General features: G+C 37.6%; 1 protein-coding gene and 1 non-coding gene across 2 annotated transcripts in view; both read left to right on the top strand.

Annotated features, from left to right (window-relative positions):
* The window catches only part of DCP2 (decapping mRNA 2), a 55,973-nt gene that overhangs the window by 21,028 nt on the left and 10,999 nt on the right, over positions 1–23,946 (top strand). The window contains exons 3-9 of the mRNA XM_025866895.2: positions 2,646–2,773; positions 3,183–3,281; positions 17,485–17,637; positions 17,759–17,871; positions 17,962–18,069; positions 20,267–20,402; positions 23,805–23,915. Of these exons, the coding sequence (XP_025722680.1) occupies positions 2,646–2,773; positions 3,183–3,281; positions 17,485–17,637; positions 17,759–17,871; positions 17,962–18,069; positions 20,267–20,402; positions 23,805–23,915 (848 nt within the window). The remainder of the gene's footprint in view (positions 1–2,645; positions 2,774–3,182; positions 3,282–17,484; positions 17,638–17,758; positions 17,872–17,961; positions 18,070–20,266; positions 20,403–23,804; positions 23,916–23,946) is intronic.
* LOC112820473 (U6 spliceosomal RNA) lies at positions 21,130–21,236 on the top strand. Its single transcript, XR_003207146.1, has one exon. It is a non-coding gene; the product is annotated as a U6 spliceosomal RNA (small nuclear RNA).

The following is a 23,946-nucleotide window of genomic DNA, read 5'->3' on the forward strand; positions in this document are numbered from 1 at the left end:
CAGATTCAAGACTCAAAATAATTTGGGGTTTAAGAAAATACAATAGTCAAGAATTTTAGTAAAAATTAGAAATGATAACATTAGTGCATCTTAAAGAATTTTTTGAATTAAATACCTATCTCATTAAATAAAAATGATATTTAAAAAGTTTCCATTCCCATGTTTGAGTTGAATTACCTTTTTTTTTTTTAAAGATTTTGTTTATCAGAGAGAGAGAGAGAGAGAGAGAGAGAGCACGAACAGGGGGGAGGGGCAGAGGGAGAAGCCGGCTCCCCACTGAGCATAGAGCCAAAGGAGGGGGCTCTAGCCCAGGACCCCAGGATCATGACCTGAGCTGAAGGCAGACACTCAGAGTGAGCCACCCAGGCACCCCTGAATTGAATTACTTTTATGTACTATTAAGTATAGAGGATAATTGAAAAGTTGTCATTGGGGAAATTGATATCATGTTGGACTGGCTTCTGTTACTTGCTAATTGTATGGACTTGAGCAGGTTTATTTTTTGTTGTTTTTTTTTAAGATTTTATTTATTTATTTGTCAGAGAGAGAGAGGCAGGCATTGGGAGATGCAGGTTCACCACTGAGCAAGGGGCCTGCTGCAGGACTCCATCCCAGGACCCTGGGATTATCACCGAAGCCGAAGGCAGATGCTTAACTGACCAAGCCACACAGGCGTCCCCTTGAGCAAATATTTAACAGGTTCTTTTCAGTGTTAATTCCAAGTATATCTTGAACTGTAGTTGGATGGTTCAGTCAACTCATTTTGTGGTGGTTTTCGGGTAGAAATAATGGGAAAATGAAGAATGTAAATGATTTCCAAAATTAAGTCAGTTCATTTATAATTTCTCTTGTTAAATCTTTCTCCACTGCTTGTGGAGACAGTGATGTACCTTGAGATTATTAGGAACACTGTAGGTAAAAGAGAGGAAGAACTGGATAAGTATCCTACTCTCTGAACTGTTAGGAGTTATCTCTGCTCCTGGTGTATTTTTATGTTTTCCTCTGGTAAAGTTTTTTTTTTTTTTTTTTAAGATTTGTTTATTTATTTATTTGACAAAAGAGACAGACAGCGAGAGGGAACACAAGCAGGGGGAGTGGGAGAAGGAGAAGCAGGCTTCCTACCAAGCAGGGAGCCCGATGCGGGGCTCGATCCAAGGCAGATGTTTAACGACTGAGCCACCCAGGCACCCCTGGTAAAGCTTTTAATGAAAGAAATAAACATTTATTTAAAATTTATATGTAGATTCACAAAATCCTGTGATGACTGTAAAACACATAAGGGGTTTTAGTACAAATTTTTTGTTTTAAAGATTTTATTTATTTGACAGAGACACAGCAAGAGAGGGAACACAAGCAGGGGGAGTGAGAGAGGGAGAAGCAGGCTCCCCGCTGAGCAGGGAGCCCGATGATGCGGGGCTCGATCCCAGGACCCTGGGATCATGACCCGAGCCAAAGGCAGATGCCCAACAGCTGAGCCACCCAGGCGCCCCTTTAGTAAACATTTAAAGCCAGACTATTAATGGGAAGTACCTTTCCACAATGTTAGCAAGCCTGTATAGAATTGTAGGGCTTCGTGGAATGGTTGATGTTGTATCCAAACTTTATTCCTTTTTTCTCCCTTCCCCAATTGAAAGCATTATATTGAGATTATATTAATTATATTGAGATTATATTAATTATATTGAGGTTAACCTAGTGCCTGTCTTAATTACAGTGTTGTAGATGGTTGACTTCTTTGGGCTCTCTGAAGGCCTCTGTAGTTTTTACTACAAATATAAAACCAAAATAAAATTTTAAATACAAAGCTTATAGAACTTAAAATATGTTTTTTTTTAAACCAACTAGCTGCCAGTCACAACGTGAATATAATGCTGCTTTGAGGATATTTTGATGTTTTGCACCACCTTCTTTTCTACATCTGTTAAGAAATCTTTTTTACATTGTGCTGGGATATCATTTGACCCTAATGCATCATTTGTGTATTAGCTTTCTTCTGTTTTTGGTAGCCCACAGCAGCTAAAGTAGTACTAGTATCAGTATGGTCTCTGAAATCAAGTTGTAGTACTTGATACATGTGATCATCCAAATGATTGAAAATATGCTCATATTACATGTTTTTAGGTTAACATCAAAATAAAAACACAGAATATATGTTTTCATAGAGGACTTGAGGACCCTTAAGAATATGTCCTTGGTTTGAGAAATACTCATAAATTATAATTTTTCCCATATTTTTCCATAATTAATAGTGTTGTAGTGATGAGGCATTTGATAACATGGAGAACTGGAAGCCTGAGCATATACTTTATAGGTTTAGGTTTTATTTACTTAAAATTAAGTTTTTACACTGCCCAGTATGGGAGGGGTCATGCCCAGTTTCTTTTGAAAGAAGCTATTCTTTCCTTAATGCCCAGATTTATCTTTCTCTAATTTTTTTTTTTAAGATTTTATTTATTTTCGGGAGAGAGTTAACAATGGCTTGTTCAGGAGAAAACAAATGTGGAAAAAAATAAGGAAGAACTTAGGTGAAGATTTGAGTAATTTAATACAAAATTCATAGTTGATTTAAATAGGTTTCTATCTGTATATAATAAGTACTCAAGCTGTATTTAGAGAGAAAAGAGCTTCCTTAACACTATGTATACTCTTCAGTCATTGTCCATTTTTGCTGCCTCAAGGTGAAGATGTGGAAAAAATTTTGGATGAATGGAAGGAATATAAAATGGGAGTACCAACCTATGGTGCAATTATTCTTGATGAGACACTTGAAAATGTGAGTGTAATAAAAGATTTTTAGTGCAATGATCAGCTGTTTTCATCTTATTAGTAAAATCTTTGTGTTATTTTGTTTTGAACTGAGGTTTTAAAATAGACTTTTCTATTGCTAAAAGGCCAAATTTTGCATATTTTGTCTGCATTCTGGGTCTTACTATTTTATACTTTATGACTTATTGCAAAAAAAAGTCATTTAATTGTTGAAGAAGTACTTTAAAATGGTCAGAATGCCTTTCTCCACACTAGTAGTAAATAGTCAGACTCTTGGAAGATATTAAAACCAAGTAATGTATAAAATTATTGGTGATGACAGTTACTTGAAGTAAGGAGAAAGACACCTTTGACTTTTAGAAAGGAATGTGGGAAAGGAGGGCAAGTTTTATTTTTACCTCTGCTCGTTTTTATAGGTACTACTGGTTCAGGGGTATCTAGCAAAATCAGGCTGGGGATTTCCAAAAGGAAAAGTAAATAAAGAAGAAGCTCCTCATGATTGTGCTGCTAGAGAGGTGAGTTACTGCAGTTTGAAACCTAGTAACATTCGGTGATTATGCTTTGAGTGTGCTTTTTTAGCCATGGAGATTTATTGTTTGGACCATCTAATCCTTTCTAAAACTTGACTGCATGAAATAACTTATCTTTTATAGTGATTCTTTTGTCCATATCTCTCTATCATTCTTCCCTTAGTTTGTTTCTATTTTCTTTTTTGCCCATTTTTAATTGTTTTCTCTAACTCCTTTCTATTTTGATGATATATTCTCTACCTTTTTTTTTTTTAAGAATTGGATTTGTAATTGGTAAAACATTTTGGCAATTACAGTGCATGTTTTATGTTTATAGTCTTGGCTTCCAGACAAGTACACAATTTGGGCTTTTCTAAGAAATTTACATTTGTTGCTCAGAACCTTCTCTAGCTTCCTCTTGCCTATAAGATGAAGTGTAATTTTTTTAAGTATTGAAACTCCCTCCCTTATCCCCAACGCAAAATTTAGCTCTCCCTAAATTTATTTGCCTTTATTCTCAGTCAAGAGAATTTATTCTCTGTCTCTGAATTTGACTGCTTTGTTTCAGCCTCTAAACTTTGCTTATATTATTTCCCTAACTGGAAAGTTCTCTCTTCTTCCTGCCTATTCAAATCCTACCTAGACCCAGCTCAAAATATCTTTTTTCCCTGAAGGATTGCCACCTACTAGTTCTGTATCCAGGACCTGAGTTCATACACTGTTATTAAAATACCACTGGCTATATTACCTATACTCTACCTTTCATCCCTGTGAGTTATTCATTCCATAATTGGAAGTCTGTACTTCCCACTCCTCTTCATCCATTTTGCCCCCTCCCCTGTGGCAACCATCTCCTGTGGCAACCTAACCCCCTCCCCTGTGGCAATCATCAGTTCTCTATTTATGGCTCTGTTTCTGCTTTTTGTTTGTTTTGTTTTTTAGATTCCACATATAAGTGAAATCATATGGTAATGTCTTTCTCTGTCTGACTTATTTCAACTAACATGATACCTTCTGGATCCTATCCATGTTCTTGCAAATGGCAAGATCTCATTCTTTTTTATGGCTGAGTAATATTCCTGTGTGTGTCCTGTGTGTGTGTGTGTGTGTGTGTGTGTGTGTGTGTGTGTGTGTGTACACACCATATCTTTATTCAGTCATCTGTCAGTGGATGCTGGGGTTGCTTCCATATCTTGGCTGTTGTAAATAGTGCTGTAATAAACATAGGGGTGCATAAAGCTTTTCAGATTAGTGTTTTTGTATTCTTTGGATAAATACCTAGTAGTGAAATTACTGGATCATGTGGTATTATTATTTTTAATTTTTTAAGGAACCTCCATACTGTTTTGCACAATGGTGGCACCAGTTTGCATTCCCACCAGCAGATGCATTGGGGTTTCTTTCTCCACATCCTCACCAGCACGGTTATTTCTTGTGTTTTTGATTCTAGCCATTCTGTAGAGTGGATAATTTCTAAAGCTCGTTCTTTTTTTTTTTTAATATTTTATTTATTTATTTGAGAGAGAGCATGAGAGGAGAGAGGGTCAGAGGGAGAAGCAGACTCCCCACCGAGCAGGGAGCCCGATGTGGGACTCGATCCTGGGATTCCAGGATCATGACCTGAGCCGAAGGCAGTCGCTTAACCGACTGAGCCACCGAGGCGCCCAACTAAAGCTCATTCTTAATTAAAATTCCATTTATTTAAAAAATTTAATCAGTGAGCTCTACCCTGTAATAGTCTCAGAACTTTAATAAGTTATTGTCTAGACATTTGCTTGGCATTAAGTATGTAGTACCTGTGATACATTGTGGACTGTATTATTTATCAGTTCTTCGTCACTTACCATATTACATCTTATCCTTGAAATTTGAGATGTTGAGCTATAAAGAAGCATAATACAATGGAAAGAAAACTAGTCTAGGAGTTGAAAGATTTTTGTTCCATTATAGTTCTCATATAGGTTAGTCAGTAGCCTAGAGACTTTAGGTAAGTCACTTAATTTCTCTGTGAGATACACATTTGTTAAGAAGAGTTACTTAAAGGGTTCATAACTAGAAGTATTTTTAAAATCTAAGGTGTTAGTGGTTAACTTTGAGATATTTTTGAGAGGGCAATATGGATTTTGTGGCATATCTCATTTGGATCTGTTGCCTTTATTTATTTATTTATTTATTATTTATGACTCATTGTTTTCCTGCAGCAGTGTTCACCACTTGGTTTAAGTTTGGATGTAATTATTAGTGAGCAATAGTAATTAAAATTCTTATAAACTACTAATAGTTATTTAACACAGAAAAACCATTAGTGGTTATTTACTTTGGAGTAGGATTTAAAAAATGATTAAAAGTGCTGCATTTTAAATTTAGTATGCAACAGCTTATCTAAGTGTTTTGAACAGCTTGTAGACAAAGCCATTTTATTCAGGTAAGTGAAGGTTTGTTTATGCACACCTCTTAAAATTGAAAGCTGTCTAGGTAGTAGGTGAGAAATTGACACATATTCTAAGCTTTCCCTTTCCTTTCTGTATATGATAGGAGATGAAATGGAGCAGTTGTAAAGTCTCCCTTTTATGTCCTCAAACTTTGTGGTTCTCTTGCTCAAAAGGAAGGACAAAATAGAAATCATAGCATCCTACTTAGAGGAATTGATATGTAGTTCTGTACATAGAGTTAGATTAGTCCTATAGCAATAAAACAATTGTCTGGGTCTAGAAAAGACACTACGTTAACTAGGAAACAGGCTAAATTTGGACTAAATTTGGTGAGATCAAATTTAGTCCAGTCTCTGTAATTGGATCTTTTTGAGGGAACTTGGAGGAAATCAGATATTTAAACTTGCAAAACTGAAGAGAAGTATCCCATGCCCAAGGGATTATCTACATATACCACTAGAACCTTTCTTCTGACCAGTTTTATACGCTATATTATGAAGAGGATGATACAGAAATAAAGCATTGGTGGAGGGGATGGGAGAGAGGGGCAGAGGCAGTTAACCTGTGAGCTGAGGCACCCAGTTTTCACTTGAGTTTATCTTATTTGTTTGTTTTCTGCTCTGGGATACTAAGGTAAAGGATTGTCCGATTCATGTGGTGCTAATTTCAGTAATGATTATAGATCACCGTAGTTTGTAAGAAAGTAAATAAAATTTATTAGGGCAGGGTTAGTGGGAGAATGGAGTGTAGATGACAGGATGCTATAGAGAATCTTGTGGGGAGGAATACAGCCATTATGGGAGATGATCATCTCCACTTTATAGGAGAGGAACTGAAACAGCAGTTTGGTAACATGCCAAGGTCTCACAGTGAGCAGCAGAACAGGGAGACAGAACCCCAGTGGTTGGTTCCGGAGTCTGTGCTCCTGACTACTATAGTATAGGCAGTCAAGGAATACTGTAAATGGTTATTTCTAAACGCATAGAAGAAAACGGAAGGAATTTGTGGTTTTTAAGTATATGTATTTTCTAATATTTACCTTTCTGATTTGAATCATGATTCCCCCCCCCCCCCCCCCCCCGTTTTAGAGTTTTTGTCTTGATCTGAGGAGAGCACAGATATTCTTAGGAACCGTATTCTCTTAATTTCAGGGAAAGATTTTTTCCTTTTGATAATAAGAATTAATCCTTCTAACTTTTCTGATCTAAGAAACATCCTCTTTTAGCTGATAAAGGAACTTGTCAGAAGAAAACTTGCCTTTAATTTTTGTACATTTTGGGATGGGAATTTGACTTTTCTATCTGATTTTTAGATGATTACCTCTGTTATAAAGAGAGAAAAGTTTTAGGATTAAAGTTGAGCATTGCTTTATTAGTTCAGTCAGGCAGACATAATGAAATACCACAGTCTGAGTGGCTTAAACAACAGAAATTTATCCCTCCCAGTTCTAGAGGCTGAGAAGTCCCAAGATCAAGGTGCCTGCTGATAAGGTTCCTGGTGAGGGCTCTCATCCTGGCTTGCAGGGACTGCTTTCTCACTGTGTGCTTATGTGGTCTTTCCTGGGTGCCTTTGTGAGTGCAGGGAGTGTGCCATGTCCCTTCCTCTTCATACAAGGGCATGAGCCCTATTGAATTAGGCCTCCAACCTTATGATCTCATTTTACCTTTATCACCTCCTCACAGGCCCTCTCTCCAAATACAGTCGCATTGAGTGTTAGGCCTTCAACATGAGTTTTGGTGAGACAGAGTTTAGTTCATAGGAGTTGCCATTTTGAGTAATGAAAGTATTCAACTAGCAGTCCTGGACTTGTAGTATGTCCTTCTGCCACTTGGTGGTACTGCAGTACTGTTTGGTGGTGGTAGGGGTGGGACGTACCATCTATGTTAAATTTTAGTTTAAAACCAGATTGGGATATTACCACAAACTTCTCTGAAAAAAACAACATTCCTTTTAATTTTCACTTGTATTAACCTGTAAGGAGGAGTTCTGTCCTAATTTCTTTTAGCTGCCATTAATTAGACTTAGGCTGATGCCTCCAACACTTTCTCTTGGACTTTTGTTATGCAGTTCTATCATGGGTGCTTACCCTTCTTTTAAGTTGCTAATGACATATTAATTTGGTTTATTATAGTTATGTTACTGTTACTATTTCATTACATGTGGCTGTCCAGGAGTGTTTTGTTATAGCAGAAGCTGACCCATCTTTTAAGGGCTGTGTATGTGGGCTGAACTGAAAGAAGCAGTGGCAGCCTTCTCAGGGACAAGGTATGAATAATTGCCAATAGAAAGCTTAGTGCCGTCTTCCTTAGTAGTTGCCAATCCTTAACCTTTCGGTTCACCTTTGTTAATTGGGTTCTGATTACTTTTATTCAGTGAAGTAGATTTAGGACAAAGATGTGAAAAATGTTTTCTAGATACTTTTAAAAGGATGTGTTAGGATAACCTCAGTATATTTTTATTTTTAGTGGTGGTGAAACACCAGTTGTTGCACAAGCAAATGATACTTGGCAGTTCACTTGTTTTCAGGATTTATTTTTAGCAATATTTATTTATTTATTTTAATATAAAATATAAAAATATAAATATAAAAATAAAAATATTTATTTTTAGCTAATATTTAGCAAAACAATATATTTTATTGTAATGAAACTGACTTGATTATGCATTTAGTTCTGTGTATTATGATTTAATTTTGATAGAATTTCTACAGAGGAACTATTGGTAGACTTAATCTACCTCTTCCTATAAGTTTATAAAAGGACATTAGATACTAGATAGAGGATTTCATTATCTGCCTGTGCTGGTGCTTTTTGAATAGCACATTTTTAAATCTTACTTAGGGATTTTTATCTGATATCATTTGAGAAGTGAATGCTTCTCTATATGCCAGGAAAATTAAGTATTATAATACAGAAATGAATGTGATTCACAGAAGATGGTATTAAAGTTTTTGTCTTTGGTATCTTTATATGTAAGTGAGCTACTAAACACTAATCACAGTAAGTATGATGAGAGTGGATTCCTAACTTTAGAGGCAAATCAATTATTATCACTTCTAGAATTGAGAGATTATATCTGTTACTTTATTATACTTGTTATAAGTTTGGTTGTACAGGGTTTGAAGCTGCCTGTGTTTAGCACTGATGGCTCTTTTTATTTTGCCTCCTATTGTACCACTTCCTCCCATATGATTCCAGCTATAGCCATTCCCATCTCTATAAATAGAATGCCTTTTTCTTCTTACCTGGCAAACTCCTATTCATCTTTCAAGTCCCAGCTCAGGTGTATCCAGCGGAATAGGATGTTGTCCACGACACCTTCTCCAGATGACCACCCCATTTCACAACTCACACCTCACCTTAACCCAGAGCTTAGTTATGTATTCCCATAGTACCCACTACCTCTTGGCATGTATGCCCTATTAAAATTATTTTCTTTTTTAGACTGAGCTCCTTAAAGAGCAGTGCTTGCTCTATTAATTTCTGAAACCCATGCATAGGATGGTAGCTGTTAACTTACTAAGCACACTGTACTTATTTGAATGCACTAAAGGTATTAATATTGAGATAATTTCAAGTAGTATAGAGCAAAATAAAGAATGGATTCACCTGCTAATATTTTGCAATATTTGGTTTATTACGTTTGCTATATATTTGCATATGGTTTTTATTTTATTTTTTAAAGACCTGTTTATTTGAGAGAGAGAGCCCAGAGAACACAAGTGGGGGTGGCAGGAGAGGGGCAGAGGGAGAGGGAGAAACAGACTCCCCTCTGAGCAGGGAGCCTGATGCAGGGGTTGATCCCAGGACCCTGAGATCATGACCTGAGCCGAAGGCAGACGCTTAACCCACTGAGCCACCCAGGTGCCCTAGTTTTTATTTTATTTTTTTAAAAAGATTTATTTATTTATTTTAGAGAGAGCACAGGAGCAGGGTGAGGGGGGGACAGAGAGAGAATCCCCAAGCCGACTCCCTGCTGAGCATGGAGCCTGATGCGGGGCTCAGTCTCATGACCCTGAGATCGTGATCTGAGCTGAAATCAAGAGTCAAATGCTTAACTGACTGAGCTACCCAGGCTCCCCTAAAGATTTAGTTATACATTTTAGAGAGAAATAGCGTGCATGCGCGCGCATGTGCATAAACACATGGTGGGGAGAGGCAGAGGGAGAGTCTAGACTCCAAGCTGAGTGTGAAACCTCACATGGGGTTCGATCTCATGACCGTGAGATCACAACCTGAACCAAAACCAAGAGTCGCATGCTTAACTGACTGTACCACCCAGATATCCCTTGGTTTTTATTCTTATTGCTGAATAATTTAGGAGTAAATTGCAGACATCATGCACCTTAATCCCTAAATACTTCTGCATGTAAGTTTTAAGAACTAGGAAGTTCTCTTATGTAATCATAGTGTAATTGTCAAATTCAGGAATTTAACATTGGGAGGTGTTGTTATCTAGTGGGCATTTAATGTTCACATTTCCTAATTGCCCCATTATGATCCTTTTCAGCAGTTTCAACCCCCTTCCCCAGACAGGATTCTCTTCCAGGCTCGGATATTGTGTTTGCATTTAATTATTACATATCTTCAGTCTCCTTTAATTTGAAAAAGTTCCTCAGTCTTCTTCAGTACTTTTTTTTTTTTTTTTTTTAAGATTTTACTGATTTATTAGAGCGAGAGAGTGAGCACAAGCAGGGGGAGCACCAAGCAGAGGGAGGGGAAAAGCAGGCTCCCTACTGAGCAAGGAGCCTGACAGTGGGGCTCAATCCTTAGCTGACTGAGCCACCTAACTGCCCCTCAATATTTATTTTATTAAGCATGTATTTAGTTAGATACTATTTGTAACACAAAGTTAACAGGTTTTGCTCACAAGGAACTTAGATTATACTATTCAATTTCAGCATAGTTTCTCACATACAGACTTACATGACTAGGTATGTATACTTATTTCTGATTATAAATACTATTCAAGGAAGGAAGCTAATCAGAACAGTTTAATAATTTTTATGTATGTATATATCTGAAACTACTATCCAGATCAAGATATAGAATATTGCCAACACCTCAGAAGATTCTTTCCTGCCCCTTCTCAGTCGATAGCCAGTTTTCTCACACCTCCTGGAGGGAACCACTACTTTGCCTTTTATCACCATTGATTAGTTTTGCTTGTTCTTGGGCTACATATTAAAAGGATTTTGTGTCGGGGCGCCTGGGTAGCTCAGTCGGTTAAGCATCTGCCTTCGGCTCAGGTCATGATCCCAGGGTTCTGGGATTGAGCCCCACATCGGGCTCCCTGCTCTGCGGGAAGCCTCCTTCTCCCTCTCCCACTCCCCCTGCTTGTGTTCCTTCTCTCACTGTCTCTCTCTCTCTCTCTCAAATGAATGAATAAAATATTAAAAAAAGAGAAAAGGATTGTGCGTTACTTTGTTTTTTGTGTTTGGATCGATATAAGTCTGTGAGATTCATTTATATTGTTGCATATATCAGTAGTTGGGTTTTTTTTTTTTATTGCTCTTTAGTGTTCCAGTGTACAGATAGATACAGTGCTTTATCTCTTATGCATTGGATTGTATCCATCTTTTGGCTATTATTATTTTTTTCAAGACTTTATTTATTTATTTATTTATTTATTTATTTATTTGAGAGAGAGAGAGAGAGAGAGCAAGCATGCAGGCACAGAGGGAGAGGGAGAAGCAGACTCCCTGCTGAGCAGAGAGCCTGGTGTGGGGCTCAGTCCCAGGACCCAATAATGACCCGAGCCGAAGGCAGATGCTTAACCGACTGAGCCACCCAGGCACCCCACTTTTGGCTATTATTAATAAAACTGTTGTAAATATTCTTGTCTGTCTTCGTTGAGGTAATTATTAAGCTTTTATTTCTCTAGGTGTGGCTTAGTCATAAAGAAGGTGCAAACCTGTTGCCAGTAGTTTTCTGGGTGGTTGTACCAATTTACATTCCTACCACCTACATATGAGAGTTCTGGTTATCCAGGCCTCCATGAGAAATTCAACAATTTTATTCCATGTTTATGGATTGGAAGAATTAATATTGTTAAAATGTCAGTACTAGGGGTGCCTGGGTGGTTCAGTCGTAAGCGTCTGCCTTTGGCTCAGGTCATGATCCCAGAGTCCTGGGATCAAGCACCGCATTGGGCTCCCTGCTTAGCGGGAAGCCTGCTTCTCCCTCTCCCGCTCCCCCTGCTTGTGTTCCCTCTCTTGCTGTATCTGTCTCTGTCAAGTAAATAAATAAAATCTTATAAAAAAAAAATAAAATGTCAACACTGGTAAAAGCCATCTATAAATTCTGTTCAATCCATATCAAGATTCAGTGGCATTTCTTTATAGAAGCAGGAAAAAACAGTCCTAAAATTTGTTCAGAACCATAAAAGACCCTGAATAGCCAAAGCAATCCTGAGAAGAACATAGTGGGAGGCATCACACTTCTGGTTTCAAGCTGTACTTAATAAGGCTTTCATCATCAAAACAGCATGGTACTGACCTAAAAACAGAAAAATGGATCAGTGGAACAGAATTGAGAGCCCAGAGATAAACCCAAGCATGTACGGTCAACTAATATTTAACAAGGGAGCCAAGAAAACACAAGGGAGGAAAGATGGTCTCTTCCATAAAGGGTGCTGGCAAAATTAGACATTGACAAAAGAATGAAACTAGACCCCTGTGTTAATACCGCTCATAAAAATTAACTCAAAATGGATGAAAGAATTAAATGTAAGACCTAAAACCATGAAACTTCTTTTTTTTTTTTAAAGATTTTATTTATTTATTTGAGAGAGAGAGAGAGAATGAGAGATAGAGAGCACAAGAGGGAAGAAGGTCAGAGGGAGAAGCAGACTCCCCGCTGAGCAGGGAGCCTGACGTGGGACTCGATCCCGGGACTCCAGGATCATGACCTGAGCCGAAGGCAGTCGCTTAACTAACTGAGCCACCCAGGCGCCCCAAAACCATGAAACTTCTAGAAGGAGATATAGGAAAAGAGCTCATGGACATAGGTTTTAGCAATGCTTTTTGAATGTGACCCCTAAAGCATGAGCAACAAAATAAAAAACAAGTGGGACGGGGTGCCTGGGTGGCTCAGATGGTTAAGTGACTGCCTTCGGCTTAGGTCGGGATCCCAGGGTCCTGGGATCAAGCCCCACGTTAGGCTCCTGGCTCAGTGGGGAGCCTGCTTCTCCCTCTCCCTCTGCCTCTCTCCCTGCTCATGCTCTCTCTCTCTCTCTCTGCATCTCCGTGTCTCAAATGAATAAATAAAATCTTAAAAAAAAGTGGGACTACATCAAACTGAAAAGCTACAGCAAAAGAAAGCATCAACAAAGTAAAGAGACAGCCTATAGGATGGAAAAAAGTATTTGCAAACTACGGAGGTTAATACCCAAAATATATAAAGAACTCCTAGAACACAATAGCAAAAAACCCCCTAATAATCCAATTAAAAATGGGCAAAAGACCTGAATAGACATTTTCCCAAAGGAGATATACAAATGACCCAACAGGTAGATGAAAAGATATTCAATATCACTAGTCATTAGGGAAATTGCAAATCAAAACTGCAATGAGAGGGAGAAAAAAAAGCATGATGAGATATCACCTCACACCTGTTAGAGTGGCCTGATTATCAAAAAGATAAATGACAAATGTTGTAAGGATGTGGAGAAAAGGGAACTGTTTTGTACTGGTGGTGAGATTGTAAACTGGTGTAGCCACTATGGAAAACAGTATGGAGGTTTCTCAAAAAATAGAACTACCATATGATCCAGGAATTTCACTTCTGGGAATATATTTAAAAGAGACTAATACTCTAATTTGAAAAGATACTGTAGCCATGGTCATAACATTATTTACAGTAGCTAAGAAATGGAAACAACCTAAGTGTCCATTGACAGTTGATAAAGAAGTTGTGGGGTGTATATATACATACATACACCTGCACACAAAATGGGTATTATTCAGCCATTATCAGGGAAATCTTGCCATTTGTGCAACATGTATGGACCTTGAGGGCATTATGCTAAGTGAAATAAGTCAGAGAAAGATAAATGGTGTATGATCTCAGTTACATGTGGAATCTAAAAAGAAAAAACAAAAAACCAATCTCAGAAAAAGAGACCACATTTGTCGTTCCCAGAAGTGGGGATGGGGGGTAGGGAGAATTGGAGGAACATGGTCAAAAGGTGCAAACGTCCCATTATAGATTAGTAATAGGGATGTAATATACAGCATAATGACTATAGGTAACCATTGCTGTATGATATATGTGAAAGTTGTTAAGAGAGTAGATCTTAGGAGTTCTCATCACAAGGAAAAAAATCCCTTTGCCTTTTCTTTTTACTGTATCTATATGAGGTGAGGGTTGCTAACTAAACTTAAGGTGGTAATTTCACAATATATGTAAGTCAGAGCATTATGCTGTATACTTTAAGCTTATACAGTGATATTTGTCAATTATATCTCAGTAAAAGTACAGAAAATCTTATGGTTGTTTTATACTATATACAAATATCAAATCATTGTGTTGTACTGAAACTAATATAAGAATGTTATCTGTTAATTATATCAATTAAAAATTTAGCCATTCTGATGGGAATGTAATGCTTTATCATTGTATTTTTCATTTGCTTTTTCTTGAAGTTTAAGGATTTTAAGCACATTGTCATGTTCTTATTGGCCATTTGAATGTTTTTTTGATTAAGTACCCATTTATATGTTACCCACTTTTAAAAAGTTGGGTTACTTGTCTAATTGATTCATAGGACTTTCCAATATATTCTGGATTGTATTGTGAATGTCTTGTGGTTTATGTCTTCCCTTTGATGAAGAGAAGCAGTTTCCTGTTTAGGTATCCCAGTCTTTTTTTTTTCTTGGTGCCCCAGTCTTAATTGTTATAAATCTAATATCCGTCAAGGTTGATTTATAATCAAAAATGATGTTTTTAAGCTCTGTCTCAAGCAGTAGAGTAGTAGACCTTTGTTTTAAGTAAAAGGAAAACTAAAGCATCTGGATTTTGCTTTAATGGAAACATCAGATAGCATGTATGCGTTGCAGAATAAATCCACATGATGGTTTTAATTACATTGTCTTGTGTATATAAATGTTAAGATTTGGGGAGGTATAAAACCTCTGTCACTGAGCTTCAGAATGTTATTCTGAAAAGATACATAGTTTTGCTGTGTTTGAATGTACTGACCACCTTTAATAGACTGTTTCTGTGTATACCTACAATGCCTGATGTAGATATAAAGAAACACAGGACAAGAGAGCTTCCTTTTTTTCAACACCACATATGTACTTTAGGTACCCAGTCTGACATTTCCAGAAGTAGGAAATACAAATAATGTTTCTCATTTTCTATATACCACAGAACATTTTTTAAGTGAGTATATTCACCTAGTTTTTATTTATTTTTTAAGATTTTATTTATTTGACAGAGAGACAGCGAGAGACGGAACACAAGCAGGGGGAGTGGGGGAGGGAGAAGCAGGCTTCCCGCAGAGCAGGGAGCCTGATGCGGGGCTCGATCCCAGGAGCCTGGGATCGTGACCTGAGCCCAAGGCAGACGCTTAACCGACTGAGCCACCCAGGCGCCCTTCATCTAGTTTTTAATTTTTTTAATTTTTTAATGAAGAATAGGAGGTTTAGCATACTTAGGGGTTTACAGAAATGGTGACAGAAATGAGTTGGGTGTCATGGAGGAGCTTAAATTGGGAGTCCTAGATTACACATGTCTGGGAGAAGGATAGCAGTGCCTTTTTCGAGGAATGTAGAAAGAGGTACATGAACTGACAGGGAAGAGACAATGAGTAGAAATAGCTCCTTCATACCTGTATCTTGTAAGAGATTCCGGCCTGTCCATGTGTGTTAACATCTTCTGTCCCACTGGTTGGTTAAGAGATGCTGAAACCAGAGGAAAGGGGAGGAACTGGGGATGTGTAAAAGATCCACAGTGGGTTCTAGCCACTGAGAATTCAAAGCCTTTTGATTGGTGGGAGTGAAGTTGGGAAGGCCTTTGTCAGAGTAATACAAATGTTATTTGAAGGAGAACTTTAAGGCCAGAAGAGACCAGTGCTTTTTTACTTTATACAGAAGCCCAGTGTGTTAATCAGAATAAATATGGTTTCTCTGGTTGAGGGAAGAGGTGAAGGTTAGATGTAACATCAGTTCCTGAGATATATGTTCCCCTAGTTCCTCCTCTTCCAGCCCTTGAGGCACTGCTGAGGGAAGGCAGTTTTAGAACCACAAGTCTATTTCACTGGTTTCAGTTTTTTTTGCATTCACCTCCCCACCCCCATACCCCCCACATGGGGTTGTAGCTGTACTTTTGGAATCTGTCCATTTAAATGTTAGGATTAATCACAATTCAGTTTTCATTTTTCAAAAATAGGTTTTTTTTTAAAGATTTTATTTATTAGCGAGAGAGAGAGAGGGTGGGGAGGGGCAGCGGGAGAAGGAGAAGTAGACTCCCCACTGAGCAGGGAGCCCAATGCGGGACTCTTTGCCAGGACCCTGGGATCATGATCTGGGCCGAAGGCAGATGTTTAACCGACTGAGGCACCTAGGAGCCCCCAAAATAGTTTTATATGTGTAAGGCAATTTTTAGTCTGTAGCTTGGCGTACGTGTAGATTTGTAGATGCTACAAATAAAATCCATATGTGGTCCCAGTATGTACTTTCCACAAACTGGGAACTGCTGCTGTATTCTAACATTTTAAGAGTTCCAGACTTAATTATAATGTGTTTGTGTTGCGGGGGGTGGCATTCCTAACACCAACAACTAATTGTCAGATACTGGCTGGGTGTCCTACAGTTCAGCTCAGTTCTGACTCTGTCTACCTGGAAATGGCATCAGATTCTACAGGTTAAGGGCGCAGTCCTACAAGACTACCCTTTACTTCAGATAACACTTGCAAGTCCAGGTTGTCGTCTGTGCTTCTAACCTATTGGAGGTTCCAAAGACCCCCTCCCTGGGTTTAACTTGCCAGAGTGGCTTTCAGAACTGAGAGAAACATTTTACTTACTTGATCACCAGTGTATTTAAAAGGATATATAACTCAAGAACCCCCAGATGGAAGAGCTGCGGAGGGCAGGATATGGGGAAAGGGTGCAAAACTTCTGTGTTGTCTCCTAGTGTACCACTCTTTCCAAATCTCCACGTTCACCAACCCGGAAGTCGTGTCCCCCCACTTCCTTGGGTTTTTATGGAGGCTTCCTTATGCAGGCAGGGTTGATTTAATCATTGGCTGTTGACCATTGAGCTCAGTCTCCAGCCTTTCTCCCCTTCATGGAGGTGGGAGGTGGGGTAGGGGTTGAGGGTGGACTGAAAGTTCTAATCCTCTGATCCCTTGGTTTATTGTCCTGGCAATCAGCCTCCCATCTTTAGGCGGGGTCCAAAAGTCACCTTGGTAACACGGACAAAAGGTACTTTGGTTGTTTTCATTGCTTAGGAAATTCCAAGGGTTTTAGGAGCTTTGTATCAGAAAGGAGATGAAGATCAAATAATATATATTTCTTTTTGTAAATCACAGTATCACACATCTTCCTTCATTAAATAGGTGAAGAACTTGGGCTTAGATATATAAAAGGGTTTATCCATAGTTGAACAGTTCAGAGCTAGAACTAGATACTAGAATATTTTGATTTCTTGCCTTGTGTTTTCATGCCTTTAATTGCCTGGATATTTCTGAGTTTTTGCTTTGAAATAAATTTTAACAAACTGGAGATCTAACAGCAACAATTGAAAATCATCATCTAAATTTGTTATTTCCAGGTCTTTGAGGAAACTGGTTTTGACATCAAAGATTATATTTGTAAAGATGATTACATTGAACTTCGAATCAATGACCAGCTTGCTCGTTTGTACATCATTCCAGGAATTCCAAAAGACACAAAATTTAACCCGAAAACCAGAAGAGAAATTCGGGTATGTAATTGAGAAGTATTTTCAGGCTGCTGGACAGTATCCCAATTGAATGAAGTAGGAAATTGCTTTTAGAAACTCCTTGATGATAATTAACTAAATGAATTATTTTTTTGTGTCTCAGAACATTGAGTGGTTCTCCATTGAGAAACTGCCCTGTCATAGAAATGATATGACCCCGAAATCCAAACTTGGTTTGGCACCTAACAAATTTTTTATGGCCATTCCCTTTATCAGGTATGTTCCTATTTCTTGAAGTACAAAACTAATTCTGGTCGTTTTTTACGTTAGCTAGGTTTTAAGAGTGAATTCTTAATGTTTCCATAGACCACTAAGGGACTGGCTTTCGCGGAGATTTGGAGATTCCTCAGACAGTGACAATGGATTTTCCTCAGTTGGTAGCACACCAGCTAAACCCACTGTGGAAAAATTGAGGTAAAGAAATATATTCATAGGATTCCTACTTTGATAGTTTTTAATGCAGTAGCCTTTTCCTTCTGAAGTTTACAGAAGTATTGGATTCCTTTTTGTAGTGTATTATTTTGCTACTGGTCTTAGAGATAATAGAAAAATTTTTTAAAGGGTTTTTGATGAGATGAAAAAGGTTAATTGGAGTTGGAAAGGAGCTTCAGGCACATTTTAAAATAGTATACACAAGAGGGTACCAACTTTTTAGATGGGTAGATAGAACATGAGGAAAAGAAAAAAAATCTGCCACTGTGTGTGTTGCTATTGTTCTCTGTTCTCATATCCTACTTCAGAGACAATTGAGTCTCTGAAGATTGTTGAATGGAGGATATATTGAGGTCTGTTTTTGTATAGGGGAGATGAGGAATGCTGATGTATAATTTGTTCAGAAAGATAGAACTGTGAAGACTTGGGCTTGCTGCTGTTCTTTCTCTAATAAAGACTGTTGTACTGTAAAAAGTGACTGTTACATGGACAGGAACCACAAAGAACGTTTTCTTGGTTGGCACTTAATTATATCCAAATTGCAATTATAGAGTAGGCTGAGCAAATAATTTTGTTAAATAAGCATATATATTTGTAATAAGCTTGCTAGAACTTATGTATGTTTCAGAGAGTTGGTTGCATTATACATTTTATTTAATTTAGATGTTCTGATTCTGTCTGAGGGCTTCAAAAATTAAACAGGAACAAACCACATCTAGAGTTAATATTTTTTTTTTAAAGATTTTATTTATTTATTCATGAGAGACAGAGAGAGAAGCAGAGGGAGAAGCAGGCTCCCCGCTGAGCAGGGAGCCCGATGCGGGACCCGATCCCAGGACCCTGGGATCATGACCTGAGCCGAAGGCAGACGCTCAACCATCTGAGCCACCCAGGCGCCCTAGAGTTAATATTCCTGTCCTCATAAAACCCAACTAAGATGGAATATTCCCTATGTATTTAGAGTTAATATTTTTTTAAATACATAGGGAATATTCCATCTTAGTTGGGTTTTATGAGGACAGGAACTTGGACTAAATGCCTTGAGAGTCATTTCTGCCTTTCAGAACCTGTGATTATAATCACCGAATTATATACTACTAGACATAAATGGAACACTATAGGAAAATAGGAGTGTAGCTAAGATTTAAAAGAAACATACTACTAAAAAGTTACAAAATCGTGACAGTGTTTGGAAAACAGTGGTATGACTGTTCGTGTTTGGGAGACTCTGTCCACCATAGTGTGTGATGTGACTCCCATATCTTTTAGTCCTAAGCCTTTGTGGTCTTGGAGAGTGGAGTAAGGACATTATGAAGCAACTTGAACCAAATTTCAGGTTTCTTAGGCAAGATGGTATGTTTTTAGCATATAGACTAATGTCTGTGATGATGTGTTGGAGGAAATACCTGAATTTTGTCTCAAGAAAGTAGGCCTGCTGCAATTTTATTATAATTTTTAAATGGGAAAGGAGAAGAACGCTGAAATATTCAGAAACAATCACTGTAGTACAGTTCTTTGGATCAGTGACTCTGGACTGTTATTATACATGTAAGCAGTACTATAAAATGGCATTTCTTTATTACAAACTACTGTGTGAGTACAACCTTTTACAATCAGATTCTTTCACAGACCTTTGTTTAATTTGCTTATCTATTGTCTTGGGCCCTTTAATTTTTTGCTTTAGAATATAGCTTAAATTTTCAGATCCTCTTTTAGCATGGAAGGGATTTATAACCGACCTGTGTAGGATCAAATTCCACACTTCAGACATCTTGGTTGAGAATGAGTTGTCTCCCCTAATAAGAACGAATATCCACTTATATTTGTTTGTTTCAACTAAATTTAGAATTATTTTCTTCAGGTTTTTAAAGGTATAATCACTTATAGGGAGGAGGTAATATGGATAATTTAGGAAAGTTTGGGATTAAAAATAAAAATAACACCATTCATTCATTCAAGAAATAGTGAACACCAGGCACTTTTCTGGGTGCTGGGAATAAAGCAGTAGGTAAAGCAGATAAGCATCCCTGCCCTTATGGAACTTGAATTCCACTGCAGGGAGGTAGACAGTAAATAAGAAAGTAAAGTTTGTGATCTGTAAGGTAAACTGTCAAGGTGTTAGAAGAATTTTAAGTAAAAATTTTGTGATCTGGTTTTTATTTTTTAAATCTTGATGTAGTCGAACCAAATTCCGCCACAGTCAGCAATTGTTTCCTGAAGGTTCTCCTGGTGACCAGTGGGTAAAGCACAGGCAACCACTGCAGCAAAAGCCATACAATAATCATTCTGAAATGTCTGACCTTTTAAAAGCAAAGGTGAGTGATAATACATTTAAAGATTTTCATAACTTTAGATTTGACTTTGAAATGTATCTGAATTGAAGAATTGCATAGTAACAGTTACAGAGCTCTGAATTGTTGATCAGACTTCTGTGTTCCTGGCTTGTGATTTGAAGCGCAGCTTTCGTAACCTTTACAGTTTAGTATAAATACAGTGTAGTAAGTAAGAAAAAGTACCATCTGACTTTGGTATATATGCCATCAATGAAGGGTTTATTATTGTGTTGTATTCTAGTGCATGATTATACCACACTTTATCCATTCTACTCTTAATGGACATTTTGGTCATTTCCAGTTTTGGGCTTTGCAAACAATGCTGCTATGGATATTTCTGTACGTATATTTTGATGAGCATTCTTTTGTGTATAGGTAATGAACAGAATTTCTGAATCACTGTATATGCCTGTTCTCAAGTTATCCCCAGCCAAATATATGAGAGCTCCACTTGTTGCACATCCTTACTAATTCTTGGCATTATCTGTCTTTACCATTTTAGCCATGCATTTGGCTGCCACTCTTCTTTGTTTTCATTCTTTTAAAAAATATACTGGGTTCATCAAAATTACAAACTTGTGCATCAGAGGATACTCTCAAAGAGTGAAAAGATAACCCATAGAATGAGAGAGTATATTTGCAAATCACATATCTGATGTTAGATTAACATTCAGAACTCCTCTAACTCAATAACAAAAAACCCCAATTAGTGCTCACTTCAGCAGCACATATCCTAAAATTGGAATGATACAGAGAAGATTAGCATGACCTCTGTGCGAGGCCAACAAGCACATTAGTGAAAAACCCCAATTTAAAAAATGAGCAAACAACTTGAATAGACATTTCCCCAAAGAATATATGCAGTAAACACATGAAAAGAATCTCAGCATCATTAGTCTTTAGAGAAATGGAAATCAAAACCACACTGAGATACTGCTTCACATCCATTAGGATAGCTGTAATAAGGGAAAAAAAAAAAGGAAAATAGCAAGTGTTGACAAGAATGTGGAGAAATTAGAATCCCATGCACTTTTGGTGGGCATGTAAATGGTACAGCTGCCATGGAAAATAGTTTGGTGGTTCCTCAAAAAGTTAAATACAGAATTACCATGTGATCCAGCAATTCCACTTCCTTGGTATATACCTCACAAAATTGAAAGCAAGGACTCAACCAGGTAACTTGTATACCAGTGTTCATAGCGGCATTATTCACAAGAGCCAAAAGGTGGAAACAGCCCACATGTCCGTCAACAGATTAACAAATGAACAGAATATACATACAGAGGTATATTAGTTGTAAAAAGGAATGAAATTATAACACACACATACTACAACATGGTCATTGAAACTTAGACACATGCTGTGTGAAATAAGTCACACCATTGACAAATACTGTACCATTCTGCTTATATTTGGTACCCAATAGACAAATTTATGGATATAAATTAACTTAGGGTTACCAAAGCTGAGGGACAAGTTAATAAAGAGTTATTTAATGGATATAAAGGTTCTGTTTGGGATGATGAAAAAAGTTCTGGAGATGGATACTGGTGGTGGTTGCACAACATTGTGACTATACTTACTGCCACTGAATTGTACATTTAAAAGTAGTTATAGTGGTAAACTTTATATTTCTTCTACCACACTAAAATATACCAGGAAGAGCAGAATGAATGAAATGGAGTTAAAAGTATGTGTAACATGAGTTTCTGTAAACCTATTTCCTTACTATTTTTTTTTTAAGATTTTATTTATTTATTCGACAGAGAGAGAGACAGCGAGAGAGGGAACACAGCAGGGGGAGTGGGAGAGGGAGAAGCAGGCTTCCCCTCGGAGCAGGGAGCCCGATTGCGGGGCTCGATCCCAGGACCCTGAGATCATGACCTGAGCCAAAGGCAGATGTTTACCGACTGAGCCACCCAGGTGTCCCTTCCTTACTATTTAAAAAATGATTTTTTTTAAATTGGAGTATAGTTGACAATGTTACATTGGTTTCAGGTGCACAACATAGTGATTCATCATCTCTGTATGTTACCACAAGTGTAGCTCCCATCTGTCACCATAAAACCGCCGTATGTATAACGCTGTTACAGTGTGATTGACTATATTCCCTACATTGTGCCTTTTATTCTTGTGACTTATTCATTCCATAACTAGAAGCCTGTATCTCCCACTCCCCTTCACCCATTTTGCCCATCCCCCTTTTGGCAACCATCAGTTTGTTCTCTGTTCCTTACCATTCTTTATTTAAGTTTGCTTATTGTTGGGATGCCTGGGTCGCAGTCAGAAGAGCACACAGCTCTTGATCTTGGGTCGTGTGTTTGAGCCCCATGTTGAAATAAAAACTTTAAAAAAAAGCCTATTGTTTTCAAGCTGTTTTAGGAACTGCTTAACTTTTTTTGTAGGTAGGTAGAATATAAACAAATATATTTTGATATTTTAAAAAATGCAATAAAATAATTATTTTATTCACGTTGTTTTAGTCTTCTTAACTAGTTGTCCTATTAAGACCTCTAGGGACAAATTAATGTTTAAAAACTTTATTTTTTAAGTTAAACTTAGATTTTTGGGGGGGTAAGAAAATTAACTGTTAAATATACAGTTGCAAAATGTCAACTAAGGCATGTTTAGGCTTTAGGTCTAACTTTAGAGATAATGGCCTAAGTTTTTAAAATACCACTCTTTGAGGCACCTGGGTGGCTCAGATATCTGCCTTTGGCTCAGGTCATGATCTCTGGGTCCTGGGATCGAGCCCCACGTTGGGCTCCCAGCTCAGTGGGGAGTCTGCTTCTCCCTCTCCTTCTGCCTCTCCCCCTGCTTGTGCTCTCTCTGCTCTTCCTCTATCAAATAAATAAATAAATCTTAAAAAAAAAAACAGTCTTTATTTTGTATAAAAGATTATTAATTTAAAAATGTTTACTTGTTTATTAATAATTTAAAGCAGATTTTAGGGTAAGAGTTGATCACATCTGCTATATATTTCTTGTTTTAAGAACTGTGGCCAATGTACCTTTGCATTCCCCTCACAGAGAGGTTATTTTGACAGTCGCATAAGGTTTTCAAACTTGTTCCTCTCTCCTCCTCCCCCTTTTTTTTTTTTAACTCATGCATTGTAAAGAAAATCTGTACGCAGAAATGGGATAAGACAAGAGTCCTAGGGACCATTATATTTGCTATTTCGTACCTTTAGAGGAATCTTGTTTTGTGAAGCACTATGTTCTGTAAGAAAACACATGATGTGGTTCCCTAGTACTTTAGGAAAATTTGGGGGTACTTTGCTAAACTCTTACTCAACCAGCTAAACATAATCTTGGGGGTATATGCTTTTGTCCTGTTATATTATATTGTAGGTTTACATTTTACTTCTTCTCATTGGAAAAACAGAATCAAAGTATCAGGGGAAATGGCAGAAAACAGTATCAGGATTCACCTAATCAAAAGAAAAGAACAAACGGGGTCCACAACCAGCCAGCCAAGCAGCAGAATCCCTTGATGGTAAGACTTAAAGCTCTAACTCAAAGAAGGC

Source organism: Callorhinus ursinus, unplaced genomic scaffold (genome assembly GCF_003265705.2).
Source record: "Callorhinus ursinus isolate GAN/ISIS: 27379988/994484 unplaced genomic scaffold, GSC_fseal_2.0 scaffold3, whole genome shotgun sequence".
Lineage (NCBI taxonomy): Eukaryota > Metazoa > Chordata > Mammalia > Carnivora > Otariidae > Callorhinus > Callorhinus ursinus.